Source organism: Drosophila innubila, chromosome X, assembly GCF_004354385.1.
Source record: "Drosophila innubila isolate TH190305 chromosome X, UK_Dinn_1.0, whole genome shotgun sequence".
Taxonomy (NCBI): domain Eukaryota; kingdom Metazoa; phylum Arthropoda; class Insecta; order Diptera; family Drosophilidae; genus Drosophila; species Drosophila innubila.
The window spans coordinates 38,358,550-38,383,672 of NC_047626.1; the positions used below are offsets into that span (position 1 = coordinate 38,358,550).

The following is a 25,123-nucleotide window of genomic DNA, read 5'->3' on the forward strand; positions in this document are numbered from 1 at the left end:
CGAAATACTATTTCCACCATTAAAGACATCATAAGTTATTTCCGTGAATCGACAACGCGAAGAAATTATGCTCCTTGTATATCACCCTTAGGTGAGACGGGATGGTCGGAAAAATATAAGGCTATCAGAGTATTTGCTGAGCAATTTTCGGAGATTATGGAAGCATTATGCACGCTATCAATAGAAGGCAACTCTGGCACCAGAAAAACTGTATACTAGCTGTATTCTGCAGCGACATTCGCTATAATTGGAGCCTACTGCAAATATTTTTCAGAAAAAGTCGATAGAGCTAATTGCCGCTAGTCAACACATAAAAAAGATTACAGATGTGCTTGAAAATTATCGTTCAATTGCAGAAAGATGTGCAGAAGAAATTGTTACCAAATCGCGAAACATTTTAAAAGATCTAGGAACGGACATGACACTGCCACGCATCACTGTAAGTCAAAGGCACAGAAGCAGTTAATGAAACCGAATACTGGCGACGTTCTTTGGCCATACTATATCTGGATTTAATAATAGCATCTTTGAATCTTCGATTTTGCAATGAAAACACACCAGCTTTTGTGCTATCAATATTGCACCTATTGCATATGGTTAAATATTTAATTGATGAGATGAAGAAGAAGTTGGAGCCTTTCCAAAAACTATATAAGTTAGATGTCAGTGCTGAACTTACTCTTTGGCACAACCTGTGGAAAAAAAGAAGGGTGCGAAAGGCGACTAACAATATATACAGCTAAGTTGGAAAATTGGCTACGACTGTCCGATCAGATGAAGTTATATACCGATCGAATGGTTTAGTCCTAACTTACAAAATGGCATACTAAAGCCTTTGCTTACCAACCTGGGTCATGGGATACGGGGGTGTAAGTGGGAGGGGAAACATTTTAATGATTGCAGCTAATGGGGCTGTTGGGGCTTTTTGGTAAAGTTTTTTATTTCTTAAAAATTCTACTTCAAAATACGCGTCGATAAATACGATCCGATAACTGGTTCAAAAGATAAATAAATTTGAAAATTTTAGTGGACTTCTCAAAATGAAATGAAAAGTCAGTTTGTCTGTTTGCATCAAAGCGCTAAAAAAACTTAAATGTATTTATGGGGATTTATTCTTTTTCGAAAATCAAGAAATGTTTGTACTACGACTTTTTGGAAAAACCGCTAGTTAAGCGGGAAAACGCTAAATCGCGGTAAAATTGAAACCTCAACAGTTTCCAAACCATAAAAGCTACAGATATGTTCTATATATCATTGGAAAGGTGTGTTTTAGGGCTTTTAGGCGTACCTTTAAACTTTAAAATCTTAAATAAAAATATAAATTAATAAAAAAAAAAAAGCGAAAATTGGCATTCGGCACTCGCAAAAAGTAATTTTTATGTACAAAGAAACTCACCCTTTTTGCTCACAGTGCACAATGCCAATTTTCGCTTTTTTGTTATTAATTTATTTTTTAATATAAAATTTTTAGATTAAACTGAATTTTGCTCGTCACAAAATTGATTTAATTTAATTAATTTAACTTGAATATTATTTTTTTTTAACCATTCTTATATACATACGAGCCCAAACCACTATTAATTCGTACGGCATGCTTTTTTACGCGCATGCAATGTTTAACATACGATATTTGCAATGATAATGCAGATTTCAGATCCAAATATATTTTTCCCTTAGAGACAATTTTATTCTCTATAAGATAGAAGAAAAACTTTCTTTGTAATTCCAACAAAAACAATAATAACCGTAATTTATTTGAACGCTTCGTTTAACTGATAACAAAAATTTGACCACTATTAATTCGTACGGTTCAGAATATGACTTATAAATATATAGTTTTTTATCCTTTGATTTAAAATTAATATTGGATAACATCGCCTTTGACTTTTATTACACATCTACAGCACTTTGGCATAGATTTTATTAAATTTTGGCATTGCTCTCTTGAAATTGAATTCCATATCTCTTGCAGCTTCTTTTTCAAATCTGGAAGTGTTCTTTGAGGCTCGTTCCTCAAATTTCTCTTCATGATTCCCCAAATATTCTCAATTGGATTGAGATCTGGACTGCTTGACGGCCAATCTAAGGCCTCAATTTGTTTATATTCCAGCAAATTTTTTGTTCGCTTGGCAGTGTGTGGTGCTGCTCCACCCTGCTGAAACGTAAACTCTCCACAGTCGGCCAGTTTTGGTATAGATGGCAGTGGCTATGGTACGCTTCTTCTTTTTTACGCATGACTCTTTTTCGGGAATCACCGACACACACAATAAATTTAGCTTCATCGCTAAATATGATGGTGTTCCATTGTCTTTGAGTCCATGGCATCCGCTCTTGACACAATGGTTTTTCCTTGGCCTTATGAATGTAATATAACTAGTCGTTATACATACTTTATAGAAGCGATATCCAATATCTCCCATCTGGAGACGTGTCCATTCACGCTTATAAGTCTTTCCAATTTTCTCCGACCACTCAGATGCCACATTTCTTAAAGATTTGCGGCGATCAGTCTTGACAATTGTGGCCAGGGCTCTTTTATCACGAGTTGTTATTGTCGATGTTCGGCCTCTTTTATTGTCAATATTAACATTTGACTTAAAGAACTGTATTATTCCTTGTACCGACGACTTAGACAGTTTTAATTGCTAAGCTATATTGCCAAATGTCTGTCCACATTTATAATTTTCAATAATTAAACTTCTTATCTCAGTGCAAATGGGCTAACCACGTGCCATGGTTGCTAAACTTAGAATAATGTGAAGCAATTCTATTATTTCGCCTTCTGCATTGCATTATTATTTACAGATTATAAGTAAATAGTGATTATGTGACAGTGTTTGCTTTTGTTTTGATCTTCTTCTAAGATTCTAAGCTAAACTTACGCAGCGTACGAATTAATAGTGGTCAAATTTTTGTTATCAGTTAAACGAAGCGTTCAAATAAATTACGGTTATTATTGTTGTTTTTGGAATTAAAAAGAAAGTTTTTCTTCGATCTTATAGAGAATAAAATTGTCTCTAAGGGAAAAATATATTTGGATCTGAAATCTGCATTATCATTGCAAATATCGTATGTTAAACATTGCATGCGCGTAAAAAAGCATGCCGTTCGAATTAATAGTGGTTTGGGCTCGTATAAGAATAAAAATAAATATTGCGCCCCCCTAACTTATATCCTGCGTACGCCCTTGCAACAGTTTAAGATATGAAAATGGAATTTTTTCCAATTTAGTTGGATAAAAAAGAAAAAGATGCATATATTCAGTATTTTGGTAGAAGTGAATGCTCAGTTTATACAATTCAGTCCCCAAATTTTTTTTTTTTGGACTACCTTTGCAATAATTAATATATTTTAAGACATCTAACTTAAAAAAAAATACATGTGAATAGGATTTTCCACATATTACATAGTAACGGTCAAATCAAGCAATTGTTTATTTAAAACTGCTTATAAATTGATATATTTTACATAAGTCACTTAAATTTAAGTCAATTGCATATTATTATAGTTATATAAGTGATGACCAACTCAAAAAGCAACTCAGAAACAAAAAATAGCAAAGGTATCGCCAAAAGTCGCGCGTGATATTCCCTTGTGATGCAAGCGAACTGCCATATTTTTTTCCGCTCAAACCGACGAGACCGTCTACAGTCTCTTGCACCTGACGGTCGTTCCAACCAACGGAAAATTATGAAATTTAAAACTTAAGCTTATTTAACCTATATCTACTTATTAAATAAATATCAACTTGATGGAATGTCTATTTCGATTTTGTCTGATAGAGGGTTAATGTTATGGTAACATAATAAAGGCGAAAGGCGACTAGCAATATAAACAGCTAATATTGACAATTTGCCAAGACTTAAAATTTTAAGTGGACTTTTCGAAATGAAATAAAAAGTCAGTGTTTGTTTGTTTGCTTTTTTGTATCAAATCGTTAAAAAAAAGCTTAGATTGAATGATGGGGATTTATTCCTTTTCGAAAATCTAGAAAAGTTTGTTTTACGACTTTTTGAAAAAAAACCCGCTAGTTTTGCGGGAAAACGCTAAATCCCGCTAAAATCAACAGTTTCCAAACCAAAGAAGCTACAGATAGGCTTTTATGCGTATCTTTGAACTTTTTTTCTAAGTTAATCAGGTAAAATTTTACAGGTGAAATAAAGTTTTTTAGCTTACATTTTGGCGATTTCTGACAAAACGGCTCTAACGATTTCTGTTAAATATGTTGTAATACGTACAATTTTGCGTTTTTTGGTTTATGAAACATAAATTTTGGTTGAGGGGTTTGGAAGATATTACCTGTTAAGTGAATAAATACATTTTTCTATCGGTCGAAAATCACGTTTTAGTACGAAAAACTTTTTTGTTCTATAAGAAATCTTAACCAAACTAATACAATATGCATTTACCTTGGTTTTATATATCCTGACCAAAGCTGGTTCAAATCGGACCACTATATCATATAGCTGTCAAAGGACCGATCACTCCAATATTAAGTCTTGGTATGAAAAATTTGTTTGTTTAATGAAATATTTAACCAAACTAATAGAATATGCATTTAAGTTAGACTTATATATCATGACCAAAGTTGGTTCTAATCGAACCACTATATCATATAGCTGTCATAGGACCGATCGAGCGAAATCCAAGTCTTAGTATGAAAATTTTTTTCTTTCATAGTAAGCACAAATTCTGTTACAAACGTCTGACCGCCAAAATTTTTCAACACAAAATTTTGGGAAAATGTGCTTGCACACATTTTGAAACTAAAATTGTGCTTTGTATTTGCCCTTGTCTGAACAGAGGTTGAGCATTAAAAATAAAATTTCTAACAATTAAAAATACACGTTGGAGCATAAAAAAACCTCTACACGAGGTAAAAGTCTAGTGACGAAAGCATATTCCAGCCCCAAAATTTCTGATATCCAATTTTGTGACGAAAAAAATAAAGTTTAATGTAAATATTTAAATCTATATATAAATCTCTTTGTCCAACTGACTCACTGACTGACTTAGCATTGTACAGCCCAGACAGTTTGACGTACGACCATGAAACTTGCCCACAATATTCTTAAGATAATTTCATCTTTTGGCTTTTTTTAAATCAATTTGACAAAACAAAGACATACATTTATTTAATTAACATATAGCAGTGTTTCGTCAGCTGGCGAGTTAAGTACCTGAGTAAGTAGTGTAGAGGATTGTGTGTAAGCCCCTGGTGCAAGAAGGCGCGGGTTCAATTCCCACAACAGGCAGGATTTTTATTTTTTAATTTAATTTTATTAACATATTTTTAAATTTTAGGATATTTTACAATTTTGTCAAAGTCGGGTTACTATATCATATAGCTGCAATACGAAAAGTCGGGTTCAGATTCAACTTTAGTAACTTTTTTGTTTTTCAAGTTATCTCAATTAAACTCACAGATTGTGTTTTTTTTACCATATTTATGTTACACCCTGTTCAAATTTGGTCTAAATCGGATGACTATATAATATGGCTGCCATATGAACGTCGGTTTCAAATTAACCTTTAATATGAAATACTTACAGATTCGCTTTTGCACGGCAAATATCGAAGCTTTCTGCCAAATCTAGCCGCGTGCATACAATACGTTTCTTTTACAAAAAAATGTTATATTATATAAATTTGTTGCTACTTAATGCATTCAGCATGAAATTTCCAACGACAAAATTTTTTTAATTTTTTTCAAATAACTGATAACTGATAATAATTGCATCGTACGAACGGTGAAAAACGTAGTAGTCTGAATTGTATAAGAAGGTATCATGTCATTTAGCAGGTACTAATTACTGATCCATCAGAGGTAAAAGATAATAATAAACTGATAAAAAACGTGCCGAATAATCCCAATGTTAGAAATAACGACCCTTTGTTCTTAGATGGCAGAAACTGCAGCTTAAATGCCTTTATTTGCACATGTTTTTGTTACCTATATTATTTTCTTACATACAAACACGTTAATGCGATTGGATTTCAAAATAAACAAATTTGTGGGGTGCCCGGGTTACAGAATATCTTTTAAATAAATATTGAGTGTCCGAATTATAGCGTTGTCCGAATTATTAAAATAGTAGAGTAATATAGTTTTGTGTTAATGAATTTTATTCAAGAAAAATATGAGAAGTGCTCCTCTCTTCAACACATAAATTCCGCGAGCGAATCGAGCAGGGGGGAGCCCCCCTAGTAAATATATAAATGAATTAAAAAAAAAAGCAATATTGACAGTCGTCACTGCGCAAAAAGTAATTATTATGTTCCTGGTAGCTCTCCCGTTTTGCACACAGTGCAGAATATCAAATTTCATGTTTTTTTTTTAAATTTATATTATTATTTAAAATTTTTATATTAAACTTTATTTTTTTGTCACAAAATTGGATATCAGAATTTTTGGGGCTGTAATATGCTTTCATCACTAGAGGTTTTGTAGAGGTTTTTTTTATGCTCCATCGTGTATTTTTAATTGGTAGAAATTTTATTTTCAATGCTCAACCTCTGTTCAGACAAGGGCAAATACAAAGCACAATTTTAGTTTCAAAATGTGTGCAAGCACATTTTCCGAAAATTTTGTGTTAAAAAATTTAGGCGCTCAGAAGTTTGTTACAGAATTTGTGCAAAATTTTAATCGTTTTGCCTCAAATATTTTGTGTATCCGACCATACCTTAACACACTCAAATCCAATCCAGTTGCCTTAATACTATTTACTAAACTATTTTTTCTCGTACTAGTTGCCTCTATACCAGATCTAGAACAGCTCGTTCTTGACACTAGTTAACTTTTTTCCTGCAGAGACACTAAATATTTAAAATATTGGAACGTTTCCACGTTGGCCTTGACTTCACTGTGGCAGTGTCCAAAACTCTATCTGATTTGATTGATAAAGAATAGAGCTGCTCTAGAGCAAGGCGTACTTATTTAAGGTGACGTCTTCAATACAGTTCCTCCCTTAGAGGCATATATTTTGATAGTTCCAGCGCCTCTTTCTCTGAGAGTGGAGGGAGCACTTTTGTCAGTTTAACTACCTCAGCTGTCAACGAAGACATCACCTTAATTAAGTACACCTTGCTCCAGAGACTCTAGAGCTCTTCCAAATGCAAAAAATATACTATAAAGTTTATTTTTAGAGAAAAATCTACAATAGAGGTTTCAAATTGCTATACTGTACATAGAGTTCTACAGCTTGTTTTCTCTTGTTTACCTAGCTCTATTTAGCTCTACGCTTTACACAATACTAAAAAGAACCTCTATAGTGTCCAGAAGCGTTAACGAATTCAAGTTATAACATCTTTTTCTATTGTTAGACGACCGCAGTATAGTTATCTAAGAGCAAAAGTCATTTCGAATACTAATTCAAAATTCTGAACTCGGTTTATGCTTTAAAGATGGAAGTGCTCGTGCGTGAGATGCAGGATCAGGAGAATGGAGTACCAGTACGACAGCAAAAGATATTTCTCACATCTATACCATATGCGTTTATGGGTATGTAAGATATTAAGTTAATGTTAATAAGGATGTAATTTATATAGTTGATACTTTTTTTAGGTTACGATCTAATTGAATGGCTCATGGATCGAGTACAGATTGAGGAGTCTGAGGCATTAAACATTGCCAATCAATTATGCCTGCATGGCTATTTTTTTCCCGTCAACGACTCCAAGACGTTGACAGTTAAGGACGACTCTTCGCTCTACCGTTTCCAAACACCCTATTATTGGCCCTGGCAACACAAAGCTCCAGATAATGTGGAGTATGCCATATACTTAGCAAAAAGGTCACTTCGCAATAAACAGCGACACGCACTGGAAGATTATGAGGCCGAGGCTTTAACATCACTGCACAAGAACCTTAAGGCAAAATGGGACTTTATTTCAATGCAGGCTGAGGAGCAGGTGCGTCTGGCTAAGGACCGCAAAAAGGGTGACAAAATCGTTGGTGACTCACAGGAACGTGCTTACTGGCGCGTCCACCGTCCACCACCGGGTCAATTTACGCCGCTTGAGCCATGTCCGATTCCATCGCGGGATCGACAGGGTCTAAAGCCTAATAAAAAGAAGACTGTTGATGATATACAACGTGAAGTTAATTATTTTGAAAAATCCTTAAACCGCACACGCATGAAGATGTCTCAAGCTTGTGAATCTCTTGTCTGCTACTCGGAGACGTTCAGCGAGTATGATTTCTTTCTGCAGCCAGCTCTGCCCTCAAATCCTTGGGTAACCGACGATATTGCTTTTTGGCAGTTGAACAGCACCTTTGTAGATATACCTACAGAAAAACGAGTAAAACGATGGGCCATTTCTATAGAGGAGCTCGTATCCGATCCAACAGGCTTGCAAGAGTTTACAATTTTTTTGGAGAAAGAGTACTCTCATGAAAACATACGTTTCTGGATTGCCGTAAATTGTCTCCGTCGTTCTGCACACTCCCAAGTGGCTCAGAAGGTTAACGAAATATTCGAGTTAGTAAAACATCTCCAGCAAAACTGGCACAACGATTATAATGTAATTCTTGTTTTTAGAGAGTTTCTGAAGCCTGGAGCGCCATGTGAGATAAACATCGATGGAAAGACCATGGAAAGTGTTCTGCGCGGTCTAAAACACCCCTCACGTTTTACTTTCGATTCTGCTTCTGAACACATATATATGCTGCTGTTAAAAAAAGATTGTTATCCACGCTTTGTACGCTCGGAGCACTACAAACGGCTTGTAGACAGTGGTATACAACCCTCGCACAAAAAGCGTTTCTTTAATTTCGGAGGAGTTGGTGGAGCCAAGAAGAAGATGACAGCTGCCCTTTCTAGTCAACTACACTTGAGCGATGTTGCAAAAGGCTCTAGCAGTGCTGTTGGCCCAGGCTCAATTATTCCAACACCGCATGCTGGCAGCCTAATACGACGTCGCGGTAGTGATCGCAGTCTCACGGGATCGGCACACGAGCTCGCTGGGATTGGATTCGACAAGGAACGGTGTTCCAAAGTCCCGCACTCTCACTCTCAAAATAATCTTTGTGAAATTCCATACAGGTGAGCTATTGCTAGTGATTATTCATGGGATTCGTAACTCAATCCTGATTAATATTGTTACATAAATGTTTGTATGTTTTTACTAACAATAAAAAAATATACAAAGTGTCTATTAGTTTTGTAACAAATAAAATCGAAATATTTTTTATTGGTTCAAAAGATATGATTTTTCCGACCAAAAATCGAAAAGTGGCCACATTGTGCGGCGTAAGAAATCGTAGTTTGTTAATAGTGAATAAGTGTTCAAAAAATAAAATGTTTTTCCTAAATATAAGTTGAGATATTCACAATTTCTTTTATCCACAAGTTTTTAGATAATAACAGTCTTGGGAGTTTTAAATTTATAAATCAGAAATAAACATCTTTAAAGGTTTAATTTTATTCCACAAACATAATAGTTCTTAAAGACTTTAACCCGAATAGTAATAGCTTGACCATATGGTCACATGCAAAACACATTTACTAAAACATCTTTTGTAGACAACATACTCGTATTAACATTAGTTTTACTTTCTTTTAATTTTCTAATAGTCTTTTTACATTGAGACCGGTATGACGCCATAACGAAAAAAGCCGGTACAGAGACCTTAAGTAGGCCTTTACCATACAAAAATTTGGCAGTTAGGCTCAAATATAAAGACCTTAAGGCTAGCCCGTATGATTAACGGCGTCTTTAATGCCATTTTTTTTGACAAAAGGTCTCAACCCTGGATAAGAATTGATTAAAAATCGATTTACAACCACAGAAAAAGGACGGTTAATATTTGAAATATGCCTTGTTAACCGTCAAACAGTGATGTAAAAAAACACCGATGTATCGTACATCAAATTTTATTTAACAATGTTTCGCGATGTTTTTGCAGATACCGATGTCCATCGATGCATCGTAGTTTGACAAAAACATCGGGCGTAACTATTAAGACTGCTATAAAAGCATAACATACAATAAATATGACTGGTACGAAAGCACTGATTGTTATTACTATAATTTAAAACATTGTTAATCAAAAATATGGATCAACGGAATTTATTGTAATGATATTTATATTAAACACGGTCAATACAAAATTTTTAATGTTATGAAAACAAAATTTTTATTATTTTATTAAATTCGAACAATAGATTACGATATTAGCGCTTAGTTTTTATTAACTTTTTTTTAATGGAATTTTGTTAAGAAAACGGAACATCGGACAACACTGCACTATGGCGTATTTTAGGAAATTGGGTGGCAAAAATCTGTAACTTTTGAACCGGGTGAGATATCAATCTAAAAATTGAAATATATATTCTTAACACCTTAAAGAAAATTCGGACTCAAAAATAAAAGAAGGCGTGGCAAGGGAAAGGGCGTAAATTAACGTTCAAACGAAAAATTCCAAGTTTTTCAACATTTTAAAGGCGATAAAAAATTTAAATAAAACTTTTAAAAATAAAACTTTTATTTTTTATTTTTATTTTGAAAAATTATAAAGTTGTTAAAAAAATTGAAGGGAAAAATTTTTTTTTGCAATTTCTTAGGTCAATAAGTCCCTTTTGACCTTAAATTGCGCCCTTTCCCATGACACGCCTACTTTTATTTTTCGGTCGTAATTTCTTTGAAGTGTTCATTATATACATTTAAAATTTTAAAATATCTCACCCAGTTCAATAGCTAGAGCTTTTTCCCATCAACTTTAGCCAATCCTAACATAGTAAAGCCTTTGAATGTTTCAAATTACTATATTTCCTCCGTAACATGGAAAAAAATACCGTAGGTTATGTTACTTAAAGTCAAAAATCTAAAATCGGGCACAATTGTTGCAATGGTTTTTATTTTGACCTTCTTCTTAAATATTCACAGAATCAAAAACAAAAGTTAATTTTGGTGGACTCGACTGGACTTGATTTTGAAAATCAAGCTATAGTTGAAGCAGTCCCCAAAATTATAAGTTCATTAAAAAAAAAAAAATTTGTAAATCATTATCATTTTTTTTTTTTCAAATTACTTTTAAATATAAGTCAGATTACAGAATAAAAAAAGTTTGTTACCAAACCTCACCTCGATTTATAGATGTTTTGATCAAAAGTTGCACTTAAAACGCATATTTTTTTTCGTTCAGAAATTATTCGAAAACTACCCCTAATTTGAAAAGCTTCACACGCCACAAAAATTTTACAAAAAATATTAAACTTTCTGTTTCAATTACTAGAACCAATTCTCAATCGAACAACTTTCAAACATTTGCTACAAATCAACTCAAAATTGATTTTTGCCACGATGCATTTCGCTACCATCAATCCCTCATTAATTCAACTTTGCAACCAACTAGTCGTCGGACAAACATGATGGATCCGTTATAAATACTAATTTTATGTAAAATTTATAAAAATGTTGAAATGAGCAAATTTTAATTTGACAATAGGACTTCAAAATACCGGCCTTTTTATCGGTTTTTTTAATCCGTGTAAACGATTTTCCCTTAAAGCCTAGTTTACATTCGGAGCGAACTGAAATCGTTACGTTTGCCCTTGCTCCTAGCTGAAAATCAGCTGTTTAGTTATGTACAGAATTTTGGTATTTTCGCTATCGATATACGTATTTAATCGACCGTGCTCTTTTATTGAGCCCTGTGAAACCAAATCAGCTGTTCATAAACAAAACAAAATGACAAAAACTAATTTAACCAAATAAAATGCAGGAAAGTGTTAAATCAATTATGCTTGTTATCTGTATTTATGTAATTTCATAGTTATGCATGCTTATTGCATATATTCAATTTTATTTAATTATCATTGAAGAAAGTTTAATTTTATTTTTTTTATATATATTTTTATCTGCGTTCTTCATTTTATCGGCATTTATAAGCTGCACCTTATCCACAAATCGTAAATTTTTTTACCGTATGTTTTGTATGGAGTTTTTGATTCCGCGGTCGTTTCGCTCTAAGTGTATCCAGGCCTTAAGGTAAGGCTAAAGGTAGGTGCTCCCTAAAGTTTGTGAGGAGCGAAAAAAATGTGATGAACTTGGACGCCTAGCGTTGCAAACTAGTGTGAGCAACTCAACAATAAAAAGTAACCAAATGTTGAATGGTCACATTGGGGCGTTTTCTGTGGTTTGTTTATATTTTAAAAAGCGCCAAAATTGAAAAATAAAAGTTTTTAAGATATGGAGACGGGATTGTTGGCATATTGCCTTATGCTGAAGTAAAAAACGAAGGGAGAACGCAGGCGACGCGCATGTTGGGCCAATCTTTAAAAATTACATCGAAATGTTTTATTCATCCAAGTCATATAGGATGGTGTACTTCTCCACTACTTTTATCAAGCGTCTTCTTTTCACTTTAAATTCACCCATTATTAATTGAATGTATTATCCTTGTGTGCAAAGCAAACAGCTGACATTTCTCTAATGGCTGTCAAAATTTTGAGCCCGACTCATAGTTGGTCAATCGACAGAGAAAAATCAGCTGTTTCCTATAGTGTTGAACAACGCCACACCTTATCTGGCAACTCTCTTTTGATGCCTTTAGTGAGTACCGGACCAGCGGAACTGCTGCGAGATAGTTTATCTTGCGTTCCGCCACCGTTTTTTTTAAATTGAGTTTAGCCCTGCGAATGGAATTTTTCGATGTGAGTACCTAGCTTAACCGATAAAAAGTACCTGATCAAAAATGCGCATTTTCTGCAGTTTAAATCGGTAAATGCAAATGGTAGTAAGTTTGTTGATATATTTTAACTAATTTTACTAATTAACAACATGAAATACACAAAAACATTTTGAATGAAGAATAAGAATTGCGACTTTTTCTTTTGGTAAATTTACGCTTTTTATTTAGGAGTGACCATATGGTCACTAACATGGAGTAAAAATTACTTATTTTTTATTTTCGAAAACGCTGTATTATCAATGAATGATATGACATAAAGGGAATATCTGTAAAACAAATAAATTTGTTAGAGGTCTTCCTTAGTTTGTGCATCGACGATCACTTTTGAGAAATCACTCAAAAATTAAAAAAAATTCGACATGACTCCGAACTAACCACAAAAGACTATATTTAAATAAAAAAGATTAAATTTCTAAGCTAGCACTTCCTTTTTGCTTTTTAAAACTATTTCATTTGTTAAGATCGGTGCTTAAACATCGGACTTACAGATTTTTTAACAATAACAAAATTGCTAAAAATCCGTTACATTTAAGGTGGGCACCATCTTTTGAAATGTGTGTAATGTATGAAGAAAGCATGCTATTTTTGAGAAGTGTTTGAATAAATTTTTCATGTTGATTAATTTAATAATATGGTTGTGAAAGGGTTGTAAAATGGCTTGGTACTTGGCTGAGATGGGATGACTTCCTAATAGGTTATTTGGTTATGCCCAGTTGAGATGGGAATTTTTTAACAGACACTTTTTCACCGACACTAAATTGTGCCATTCACACAATTCACATCGAATGTCAAACAAAAATTCTAAAGGTTTTTGTTTTCACCGAGTCTGGTCACACTTTGAATAATTTCATACAAAAAAAGCTTTAACATAGTAGGCATTTGACCGACATCAAAAAACCGATGAAATATGACGATTCCAATCGGTGAGCATTTTAACCGACGCTGTCAATTTTTGTGTGTTCACTTGACAGTTTTTTAGCAGAAAGTGTCGGTGAAAAAACGCTTGTCTGACCGGGGCATTAGTGACCAAAAGTACTTCAAAATTAAAAAATTTGTAAGCACATATGTACATGTGTATCAGGCCTGTTCTGGTTTTCACTTCCTATTATATCAGATTTCAAAAAATGTAATTTTTCTCCTTGCATTTGGGCTAAAAATTTTCAAATTATATTTTAAAGGCATCCGACAAAGCTTTTCGAAAGTGAAAACGGGAACAGGCCTGTATATGTAACTAATTAATTAATATGTAATGTACATTGTACTATAATGACAAGTTGTTTTTAAAAGGGGCATCCGTTGTTATTTTGCATTTATGTCTTGATGAGGAGGAAAAGCAACATTTCGCAATGCAAACTCAATAACTAATTTACAATCCACAGTTGAATATTGCAGCAATTGAATTGGCAATATGGATGTGCCATCGATAGCTTTCGATAGTGATCGGCTTCTGTTATAAATCACGAAAATAGCTTCGTTTACATACTTGTATATATAAATTTATTTTTATAAAAAGTGAATTGTGAGGTAGTTTTACTATATTTAAAATTATTATAAGCTTTATTTAAGTTCAAATCAGAAAAAATTACAACATTTATGGCAAAATCAATGCGCTCTAATATATACACAAAGATTGTCAACGCATCACAAAAAAATGAGCATGATGTCAATTTGAATTGTCGTTGTCAACGTAGCCATTTTGACTTTAACTCTTCACTTAAAGCGTTTACACTTCCAATGTCAACATGCGAGGAATCGGAAATATAAATAATTAAAATTATTAATTTGCAACTTCAATTAGCTTCTGTCCGACATTATTACAAAATGTGACGTCATATGGAATTTTGTCATGCATAAATACATAATTAGATATTAACACAATTATATTTTAATATAATTGTATACTATATTTGTATGTACATACAAACGAATACATTCTGTCTCGCTCGCACGCTCAATTTGCTATGCATGTGTAATTATTGAAATAAAACTAATTCCGAAATATCTTCTCTATTTATGGGTCAATCGCTTTGAAATTTTTAGGGTAGCTTAATAGGCTTACTTCTCAACTGATTTTTCAGTTAAGGAAGGCTACTTTAAAAATTGCTCCTGTAAATCCTTTTGTGCGATTTGTGGGCGAAGGGGGCGTGACATTCCAATTTTGGAAACAAGCTTGACCTGCGTATGGTATCCACGAACCTTCATACCAAGTTTGAAGCTCTTATGGTCTCTAAAATCGACGCGTTGAAACAGACGGACAGACAGACCGACAGGGCTAGATCGACTCGGCTGTTGATCCTGATCAAGAATATATATATTTTATGGGGTCTGGCACGCCTCCTTCTGCCTATTACATACATTCTGCCAAACACATTATACCTTTTTTTTTCGCATTTTCAACGGGCTCTGGGTATAATAAAGAAATATAGTAAATAAAATTATTTTAGACTTCAGCAATATTTTTAAGAATTTAATTTGTCCCATTACCTTTTGTTTTTGAATTTTTAATTTTTTTTTTAGGTGCATAATTTATGCAAATTAATGTTTTTAGCGATCCGCAGCATTTCATCCAGCAGAAATGGCTTAGAGCAAATTTTTTTGGCATTGAATTCGTTAAATATATCCTCCAAACTATGTACTAATTTTGGCGACAAAGTCTGCTGATGAGTTTGTCAAGCCTCCTGCTGATATCATATCCACATATGTAAAAGTAGCGTTCTCTTTGTCGCTGCAGTCGAGTGGCAATCTTTTAATTAAATCCCCTGAGATGTACTCTATGGAATCGGCCGTTAGTTGGTTTTCCATCTCTACCTCGATTCCATCTGTCACCTATTCAATGTATGTGTCAGCCACACTTTGAGACTTAAGCTGGGTATGGACATAAGATTTTTTATCTATTGGCGAGCAGAAGCAGTGTTGCCAATGCAATATATAAAAAAACCCTAAATTTTAATGGTAACTCTGTTACGTCAGCTGTTTTTTGTTTACATTTTAAAAACGCACAACAAATTTGAGTTAAGAGTTTGGTCAATAAAAATTGAGTATAAAAATGAAGTGAAATAAAATGGAAGAGTATTTGGACATGAAAAAGAGAGTAGATGCGGTGATCAGTGTGGGTTCTGCAGGTTTAATAGCATATTATGCTCTGCTGGAGGAGGAAAAATCAAAAAAACGCAAGCACCCCGAGCATTGGCTAAACGCTTATTTGTGTGAAAGACACGTCAAAGGACGATTTGCAAGCGATGTAAGTTTAAATTAGCGATATACTTCTTATGTATTTAATTATATTGGTTATGTTTTGTAGTTCGAAAATATGACCAAAACGCCAAGTGTTTCTGGAGAGCTTCCATATGAGCATAGAATGGTGGAGCCCTATTTGGTGCCAAAGAGGAACACACGCCCAGACGCAATTCCGCTGCAAACCAAATTTGCAATAGTTCTTGAGTGAGTATAAATTAAACATATAGACATAAACAGATTTTTTCAATCACCTGTTTTATTAGATTTCTAGCGTGCGGAAGTTTACAACGCCATGTCGCCTCAAACTACCGGATCAGCAAACAACATTTGGGAGCGACCATTGATCTGGTGTGTATAAGCAATTGTGCAGCGCTGTCCGGAGAGTTTCCAAAGTGGACTACTGATAATATGTTGAAGTGGGTCGAGAAATTCGAGCGGAAGTGGAACTTTCCAAACTGCATTGGCACCGTAGACGGTAAACACGTCCAAATAAAGTGTCCATCCAATAGTGGCAGCGCTTTTTATAATTAATTATAATTACAAAGTTAGTTAATAAGTCATTATAAATAAAGACTCAGCAATAACTGTTTTCCTAAAAATTTAGGGATTCCACTCGATTGTAATCATGGCGGTGTGTGAAGCATCGTGTCGTTTCACCTATATTGATGTAGGTGCTTATGGAAGCGAGGGCGACATGAATGCCTTTACTCATAGTAAGCTTGGAACGGCATTGTTGTCAGGAGGTCTGCAGTTTCCGAAAAACAAAATAGTAAATGGTGTGTCGACTCCTTTTTTTTTTTTGGTAGGAGACGATTCCTTCCCATTAATTACGAGGATAATAAAGCCAAATGGAGCTCGAGGCCATACGATAACCGAGCGAATTTTTAGCTATCGACTTCATCGAGTTCAGCGTACTATTGAAAATACTTTTGGAATTCTCAGCGCCACTTGGATGGCCGTGTAACGCACTTTGCTGAGCCACCCAGATAGGGCTCGAAAAATAGTTGCAGCATGTTGCGCCTTACACAACTTTATGATGGGAACCAACGGGTATAAAGAATTTATTCCATGTAATATAGGCTAGCTGCTCCCAACAAAATTTGCCCAGTTTCCGTTAATCCATGGTCGCTATCTAAATTACCCGAAGTACATTACAAATACCATAAAATAATTTGTGAACTCCTCAAGTGATTCTGTTTCTTGGCAGCGAGAAAGAGCTGGTATAAAAGAATAAATATTTATTTGAACGCACTCTTGGTTTATCTTTTATTTAACTACTAGGATTTTTTAATAAAGTGTGTGTTTTTTAGAGGTGGGTTTTTCGTGTAGAAACAAGCTGAAATGTTTTTTGTTAAATCTGGCAACTCTAATGTCATTTATGTTCAGATTGGTTTGCCATTTTATCACGAACAAGTTGTCAAAAGAACAACGCTTGAAAATTGTGCAAATTTATTTCGAAAATAATGTTTCAGTTCGCGAAGTTTACCGCAAGCTCCGTCCATTTTATGGTCGACATAATCATCCATCAGAGCATTTAATTAATTTAACCATGTATCGTTTCCGCACTACGTTTTCTCCATGTGATAATACGCATCCGCAGAGACGTCGAACAGAGCGTACCGAAGAAACAATTGCCGCTGTAAAACAAAGTGTTGAAGAGCCATATCATCCTTTTTCCGGAAAGATTTGTCCCTTTTGAAAATTAATTTGCCTGAATTTTTCTAAAACATCCCCTATCCGGAAATCTGTCCTTTTCTTCATTTCTGTTATACTTTTAAATATTCGCCTTAAATATTTATTTAATGTTAAAGTTGACTCGATTTACTTGTAAACGAATCAATAAAAGTTTGCCCCAATTTCGGGATTCGTGATTTATAGGGCTGGACATTGCAATGTTAACAACTGCAGTAAAGCCTATTACAAATCTCCGTTGTCAATTCAACCTTTCTTTCATATCTATTTACAGGCTTTTAAAAGTATTGAAAAAAACTTAAATCATATATTTTCTTTGTTTTTGGTTCTTACTTTTTGTTTTTATTTTTTAATATTGATTATTTATTAGACTCTTTTTCAATTTTAATATTTTTAACAGCCAAAAATTTACAACATCGCGGCAAAAACAGCAATAACACAAAAACTTATGCATTGTATTATTCGTGTGCACCTGGGAATTGTCCTGTTATTCTGTCCCTTTCTACAATATTTGTCCTATTTTTGTCCTTTTTTCTTAGTCCATCTATCCTGTTTTTCTTATCGACTTATGGCAGCACTGTTCGCCACCGTGCATAGCAATTGGAGCTTAGTCCATCAACTTTATGGACGATTTTGCGCAAAGATCTTGGCTTACGACCTTACAAGATCCAGCTTGTTCAAGAATTAAAGCCGCGAGACCATGCATTGCGTTTTTATTTTGGTGTATGGGCCAAAAATGGGATTGATCTCAATGCTGATTTTCATCGCAAAATTTTGTTCAGAGATGAGGCTCGTCTTTGGTTGAATGGCTACGTCAACAAGCAAAATTGCCGCATTTGGAGTGAAGATAATCCACATGAGACCCTTGAGACGCCATAACATTCTCAAAAAATGACTGTTTGATGTGCTCTATGGGCTGGTGTAGTCATGGGCCATACTTCTTCCGAAATGATGCTGGAGAGCCAGTTACCGTTAATGGAAACCGGTATAGAGCCACGATAGCCGAATATTTTGTTCCCGAATTGGATGGCATGAATGTGGATGAGATATAGATCCAACAAGACGGCAGTCGCGAAATAGACCTGTCAATTAGCCACCAAGATCGTGAGATTTGACACCATTGGATTATTTTAGGGATATGTGAAGTCGCCCGTTTACGACAGCAAACCACAAAAGTTAGGGGATTTGGAAGCCAACATTTTTGCTCGAAAAAGTGCTTGAAAATTGGACCTCTAGACTTGGCTATATTCGAGCCAGCCGTTGCGGCCACATGGCGGAATGGCATAAATTTATCCTTCCAATGAAGCCAAATTGGTGGACTTTAAAACGATTTTCTTGTGTTTTATTTAAATTCGAAGTTATATACCTCTAAAAATAACACCCTTTGCAAACTAGACATTAATTAACCAAAAATTATGTATTCATAAAACAGTAATTCAAATAAAAATAAAGATAAAAAATAAAAAAAAAATTTTTTTTAATTAAAATAAAAATTAATTTTTTATTAAAATCGAAAAATAATAAAGAAGTTATAAAATAAAAATTTAATTAATCAAAAATTATTCCTTTTTTGACATGCTTCGGTACTTCCAGAAGACTTGAGTCACCTCTTCTTCAGCTTGTCGACTCAGCTCTGGGTCTATTTCATTTAACAAGCCCTGTCAATAAGTCACAGCTGGAGAGTTTTCCATAGTAGGAGCCGGTTTAGGAACTGGGCGGTCAAGAATTTCTGAATGCTTGTTAATAAAGCTGCCCAACATGCATTTGCATACATTGTCATTGGCCTTGGGCTGCTCTGGACCAAGTCCACCGGCACTACCACTGTTTCGCCTTTCAGACGCCTTCAATGCTGTTTTTCACTCGTTCACTAAAGTTTTAATATCCATTTAAATATATCTCTATTAATTTTGCAATACAAATGAGCTTACCGCTTTTGTTGAGGACCTCCGATACACATTCCCATGCACTTTTAAGTTGAATTGCATTATAATGCTGCTTATGAAACAAATCCCATATTATGGGACTCGTTTCAATTTCTAGAATTAATATAATTTATCCATATCATTGAATAAACTTGTCAGCTGGAAAAGTCTGAACAATTCCATATTTAAGCTGAGTATGGACATAAGATAAAAGCTGTGCGCTAAATGTCAAATCCATAAAAAAAAAACAGTTGTTAAATTAGCTCGACAGAAATTCAGCCAGCGTTTTAGCTGGTTTGTTCGGAGAACGGATAACACAGAGTTGCCAGATCAAGAAATTTTCGTTTTTCAACACTGCCAGCTTTAAGCTCGGGTGACTGCGAAAATATGGAATTGTTCAAACATTTTACGCCTGTCAAGCTAAAAATGGCCGTTATTCATTTGAAAACAAAACAAAGACGTCTTGTATTTTTAACCAGGACAAAATTTCAAGAATATTAGCTAAAACTGATACAATTTGTCAGCCAAAACTATATAAATTATTAATTTTTATTAATAAAATTGAAAAATACGCACATAGCTTTTCTGTGTCTTTGCATATTCGTCCTACTTGAATTAAATGTCTAAATATCCTACACTTTCGCCAATTTCCATTCCCTACGCCTCCTCAATGTAATCTAATCAGTTGTGCGATTTTAAAAATGTAAACAAAGCACAACTGTCGGAACAGAGTTACTATCATAATTTTGGTTATTTTTGTGTGTTGCGTTGCAACACTGACATTCGCTCGCCGACAGCTAAATATTGAGCACTTTTTCTTCGCTTGTGTCAAATCTTATGTCCATACTCAGCTTTACGCAGTCACCCGAGCTAAGAGCTAGCGTTTTTTATTTTCGTGTTACCATGTGGGAACGCTTGGAAGTACAGGGAACAGGTTTTTTCTATACATTTTAATCGCGTTTCGGTACTGTTTTGTTAATTAAATATGATTGTTCCTCTGGCAGCCAAATTTGGTCAGGATGTATAAAACCAACTTAAACGCATATTCTGTGAGTTTGGTTGGGATATCTCAGAAAACAAAAAAGTTTTCCATACTAAAGCTTAATTTGACCCCGATTGTTCCTATGACAGCTATATAGTGCACCGATTTTAACCAAATTTGGTCATATATATCAAGGAGGAGTCCCCCTGTTGGATAAATCTGTGTTTTGTAGACTTTTTCAAAAATATTCGTATTTTTTAGAATAAAAAAAACCTGTAATCGCTTATTCCCAGCGTTACCATATTTTAACAGCCGAAAAAATGGTCCTGTCGATTTTTCTGACAAGGAAGAACAAAAAAAATGTATTTTCGGATTCAGCCACCTCAAATTTATTAGTCCTGAAAGGTTCATGAAGAAACACGAAAAAAGTTTTAGTATTTGCGTAATCTGAACTTAAACTCAAGTGGAGTTGGGTGGTCAAGCAGACCACCTTTGCCCCGCATTGCACGAAAGAAATGCTCCATTTGATCTTGGGAAATTCTACTCGTTATTAAGTATTCGATGTTATATCGTCCTACAAAACACATTCATATAGAATCTTTAGTTTTGAAACACTTGACGCTGCGCATCTAAACTTTGTCCAAATGGGTGTTTCATTGGACTATTGTTTGATGTCGACAGCTTAGAATTATAAATGTCAAACCAACCATTAGCAAGCTAAATGAAACCCGCCATTTCGCAGGGGCTGTACATTTTTTATCCCAAAGCATAGCAACGTCTGATTGCGCTGGCAGTCGTGTTTGACAGCAGCTGAGTTGCTAGCTTCACTCTTTGCATTGCTGCAGATCGGACGGTCACGCGCTCTTTATTAATCTTCCACATAATGGAGAGTTCGGATACGGAGGAGTGGTTCATTGCTTGTCTTATCGTTTACACAGTTATAATTTTTCCATCAATTACAAGCCCTGAATCAATAAAGTTATTTCCAGGGACTGAAAATAATGATTATTGTTCAAAATAGCAACATAAAAAATCAACCATAAGGAGAAGTTCAATTTTTGTTTTGAATGTACCAAAATTTTTGTTATTTGTATATCTCTGCAAACAGCTAATAAACATTTATTTGATTTATAAAAGAAAAATATCAAAATTAATGGTTATTTAAAGACTTGATTTTATAAATCACATTTAATAATTATTTGTGATCAAAAAAATTTAGAATAATAATTATTATTGATTTTTATTTAATTAATCTTTTATAAGAGTCTTTGATTTTTTTTTTAATAAAAGTCTTTAAAGACTTTGAAAACTTTTATTTTGATAAATAATATAAAAGTCTTTAAAGACTTTTACGATTTGAAAACTTTTGAATAAAAGTATTTGTCAATATCTTTGCTTATACTCAAGATAAAACTATTAAAATTACAACACCAGTAAAACCTACAACATTCTATGAACCTTTATCCTATACTAACTAACTATGCTCTTTTTCGCCGCACAGCGGGATCAATTCACAATTGATGGAGAACTTTACCGTTAAGGGTATTAAAATTCAAATGCCTAATTTTTAAGAACTTTTTAATTTTTCGTTATAAATAACAATATGTAATTAAATGTAGGAGTAATAGCACAGGGGGATAAGTTCAATCTAGTAAATTTGTAAACGTGAGCTCAAATACTATTATTATTTTATGGATTAAATAAATATTTTTCTGTTTTTCCAACTACTTCAGTACTTTATTTTACAATGTAATAGGGGAAAATATTTCCATGGTTGGTATAGATAAAAGAGAACCAAGTGTGTTATTTTGAAATTTTTTCTTGATTATAAGCGGAGATATTCAGAAAGGCTTTTATTCAATTTTTTCATACGACAAAAGTCTTGAAAGACTTTTATTTTATTCCTCAAAAATAAAAGTCTTTTGAGACTTTTAAAGTTTTAAAATCAGAAATAAAAGTCTTTACAGACTTTTAAATTATTCATCAAAAAAGACTTCAAAATAAAAATTAAAAATAATGATTAATTTTAATTTTTATTTTTTTTTAATAAAAGTAACTATTATTTTGTATTTATAAAATAAAAGTCTTAAAATAACCATTAAAAGTGACTTTTTTTGGTAATTCTTTTTAACAGTTATGGTCCCTGGTTATTTCGTATAAGTCTGACGAGATGCGGCGCATCTGCAAAAACAAACACTTTCATTGAAGGATCTGCTGGACGGTCAAAAAATGTTTTTGCTATTCACAAAAAGAAAATATAAGAAAATTTTTTCCCCATTACATTCCCCATTACATTGTCCACAATTTATGGTTTCCGGGACGCATATCGTTTACAATACCGACGATATGGTACCCTACCGCGAAAAGCTTTTTAATAAGCATGTGCAGTGTCGGGACATCCATCGCCTTATCAACATAAAAATATGTTGGCATTGCCACTACGGCAACTTTCTTGTGCAAGCACATATTCTCTAGGACAAGCCCTGCATCAATCCCTTCCTGCCTGTCAATTAACAGTATTTGTAAGCATTTATATAATTAACAAAAAGACAACATACTCGGTTTGAAAATTTAAGTCCAAGGTATCAACACCACAATACGAAACCTTGTGCTCCGTAAAAACTTGCTGTGCCTCTGCCTTCTGCGGGAAAGGATTGGCGTCAGTCACCTACGTTTGGAGGAACTTTGAGATGCATAATAAACATAAGTCGGTTTCTCGCAAATCCTATCGCTCTTTGGGAAGTTTACGCCTGAGATTTTAATCCAAAGCTGCCTCTTCTCTCCGTCCTTAGGTACAGCAAAATTGCTATCAGACGTTTTGGATCGGCACGAAGCGCAATATTTCAAAGACAATTTGGTTTCAAATATGTAATAAAGTGAATAAAGTTAGCACGTTTCGCACAAAATCGTTTGCAAATTTAAATTGATAAGACGAAAATAAACATAGAAATAATATGATACCGCTCTCAATGAAGTTTGCTTCCCAACTGTCAAAATAGCTTACTCAAAAGAGGGCAACAGTTTTAAACAAGTCACCTAGTTGTCAATTCATCTTGCACATGATGATGTAAATGAATGTGGCACAAAAGATGAAGGCGGTGTCGTGGATGTCGTGCTCAATTGATGGCAGGTTGTGAAATGTTGCTTCGGAATGGAGATCATGTAGATAACACTGCGTTATCTACACCCAGCGACAAAAAAGGCCGTTCATGGCAGTTTATGAATTTTTCCCTTCTCTCGTCAAAGGACCCCTCAAATTTTATTCTATTCGCCTATTTTTTAATTTGACCAGTTGAAAGAAAAAAATTAATAATAATAAAATAAAGTTTTTTTTCATACAAATCAAATTTTTTCCAATGATTTACACTATTTTCTACAGACTACTGACAAAATCAATTTCATTCGTATTTTTTTGTTAAATTAACAATTATTTAATATTTTTGGCTTCCGATTTCCTATTTTCGCGGTTATAAGACCCCAAAAATTGTCTATGGGATTCAGGTCAGGACTGTTACCTGGCCAATCTAAGGACTTAATACCCAAATCCTCCTCACAAATGGTTATCAGTCGATTAAGAATAGTCAAAAGTAATTTAAAAAATTATTGAAACAACAAAGAGTCAAAGACTAACTTACAGAGTGCGCCCTATGACAAGTTTCCGAATCGTCCTGAAATATGGGTTCATGTTCCCTCTCAGTAACGGATTCAATACTAGGCACAAGTTTTTTTTCCTGGGAATAAAGTCTGATTTGTCCTGAAAATTATCTTTATTTTACGGAATAGTTCACAGTAGGTTAGAAAATCGATTATGTGTCTTACTATTTATTTTTAAATGCGATTTGATATAGCCCTGTCCGTCTGTCTGTCTATCTAACCTCTATATTATGAAGCTGTCATGGGATCGATAGTTCGAAAACTAAGATTTTGTATAACAAACTTCTTCGTTTTTGATATTTCTCAACCAATCTGACACAATATACATTTAGCTGGTATTATACATCCTGAGCAGATTTTCTTAAAATCGGTCCACTATATCATATAGTTGCCATAGTAACAATCGCTCATTATTCAAGGTGTTGTATACAACATTTTTTTTATGTATCTTAACAAAACTTACAGAACATGCATTATAGTTGTTCTTATATCTCCAGATCAATGCTAGTTCAAATCGGTCCCTGTAGGTCCCATAGGAACAATCGGTCGAAATACAACTTTTGTTATAAGGTACCTGAATACACCGTGATCGACTAAAGCCGAACCTCACTGCGAGCAAGCTACCCCTGTTTTTGATTGTCCGTGGTTGTGTGGGTGAGTGTGTATATGTGTCCGTCTGTCTGTCCGTCTGCTTGAACGCTTCGATCTTAGAGACTATAATAGCTAGAGACTTTAAACTTGTCATGTACGTTCCTGGATACCGTCCTCAGGTCAAGATTTTTTTAAAATCGAAATTGAAGTTTTTTTAGTATATGCTTCTTGGTTTTTGAAATTCCTCAACCAATCTGACAAAATATTCATCTTGGCTGTTTTTCTACATCCTGTTTGTTTACATTGGTCCACAATGCCACAGTGGGTCGTGATTCAAGTTTTTGTATTAAA

The 25,123-nt window shown here is 34.1% G+C and overlaps 1 protein-coding gene across 2 annotated transcripts in view; it reads left to right on the forward strand.

Annotated features, from left to right (window-relative positions):
• The window catches only part of LOC117782127, a 151,340-nt gene that overhangs the window by 74,426 nt on the left and 51,791 nt on the right, over positions 1–25,123 (forward strand). For both annotated transcript variants that reach the window (XM_034619102.1, XM_034619110.1), the window contains exons 3-5: positions 7,405–7,501; positions 7,565–8,480; positions 8,541–9,044. In XM_034619102.1, the coding sequence (XP_034474993.1) occupies positions 7,405–7,501; positions 7,565–8,480; positions 8,541–9,044 (1,517 nt within the window). The remainder of the gene's footprint in view (positions 1–7,404; positions 7,502–7,564; positions 8,481–8,540; positions 9,045–25,123) is intronic.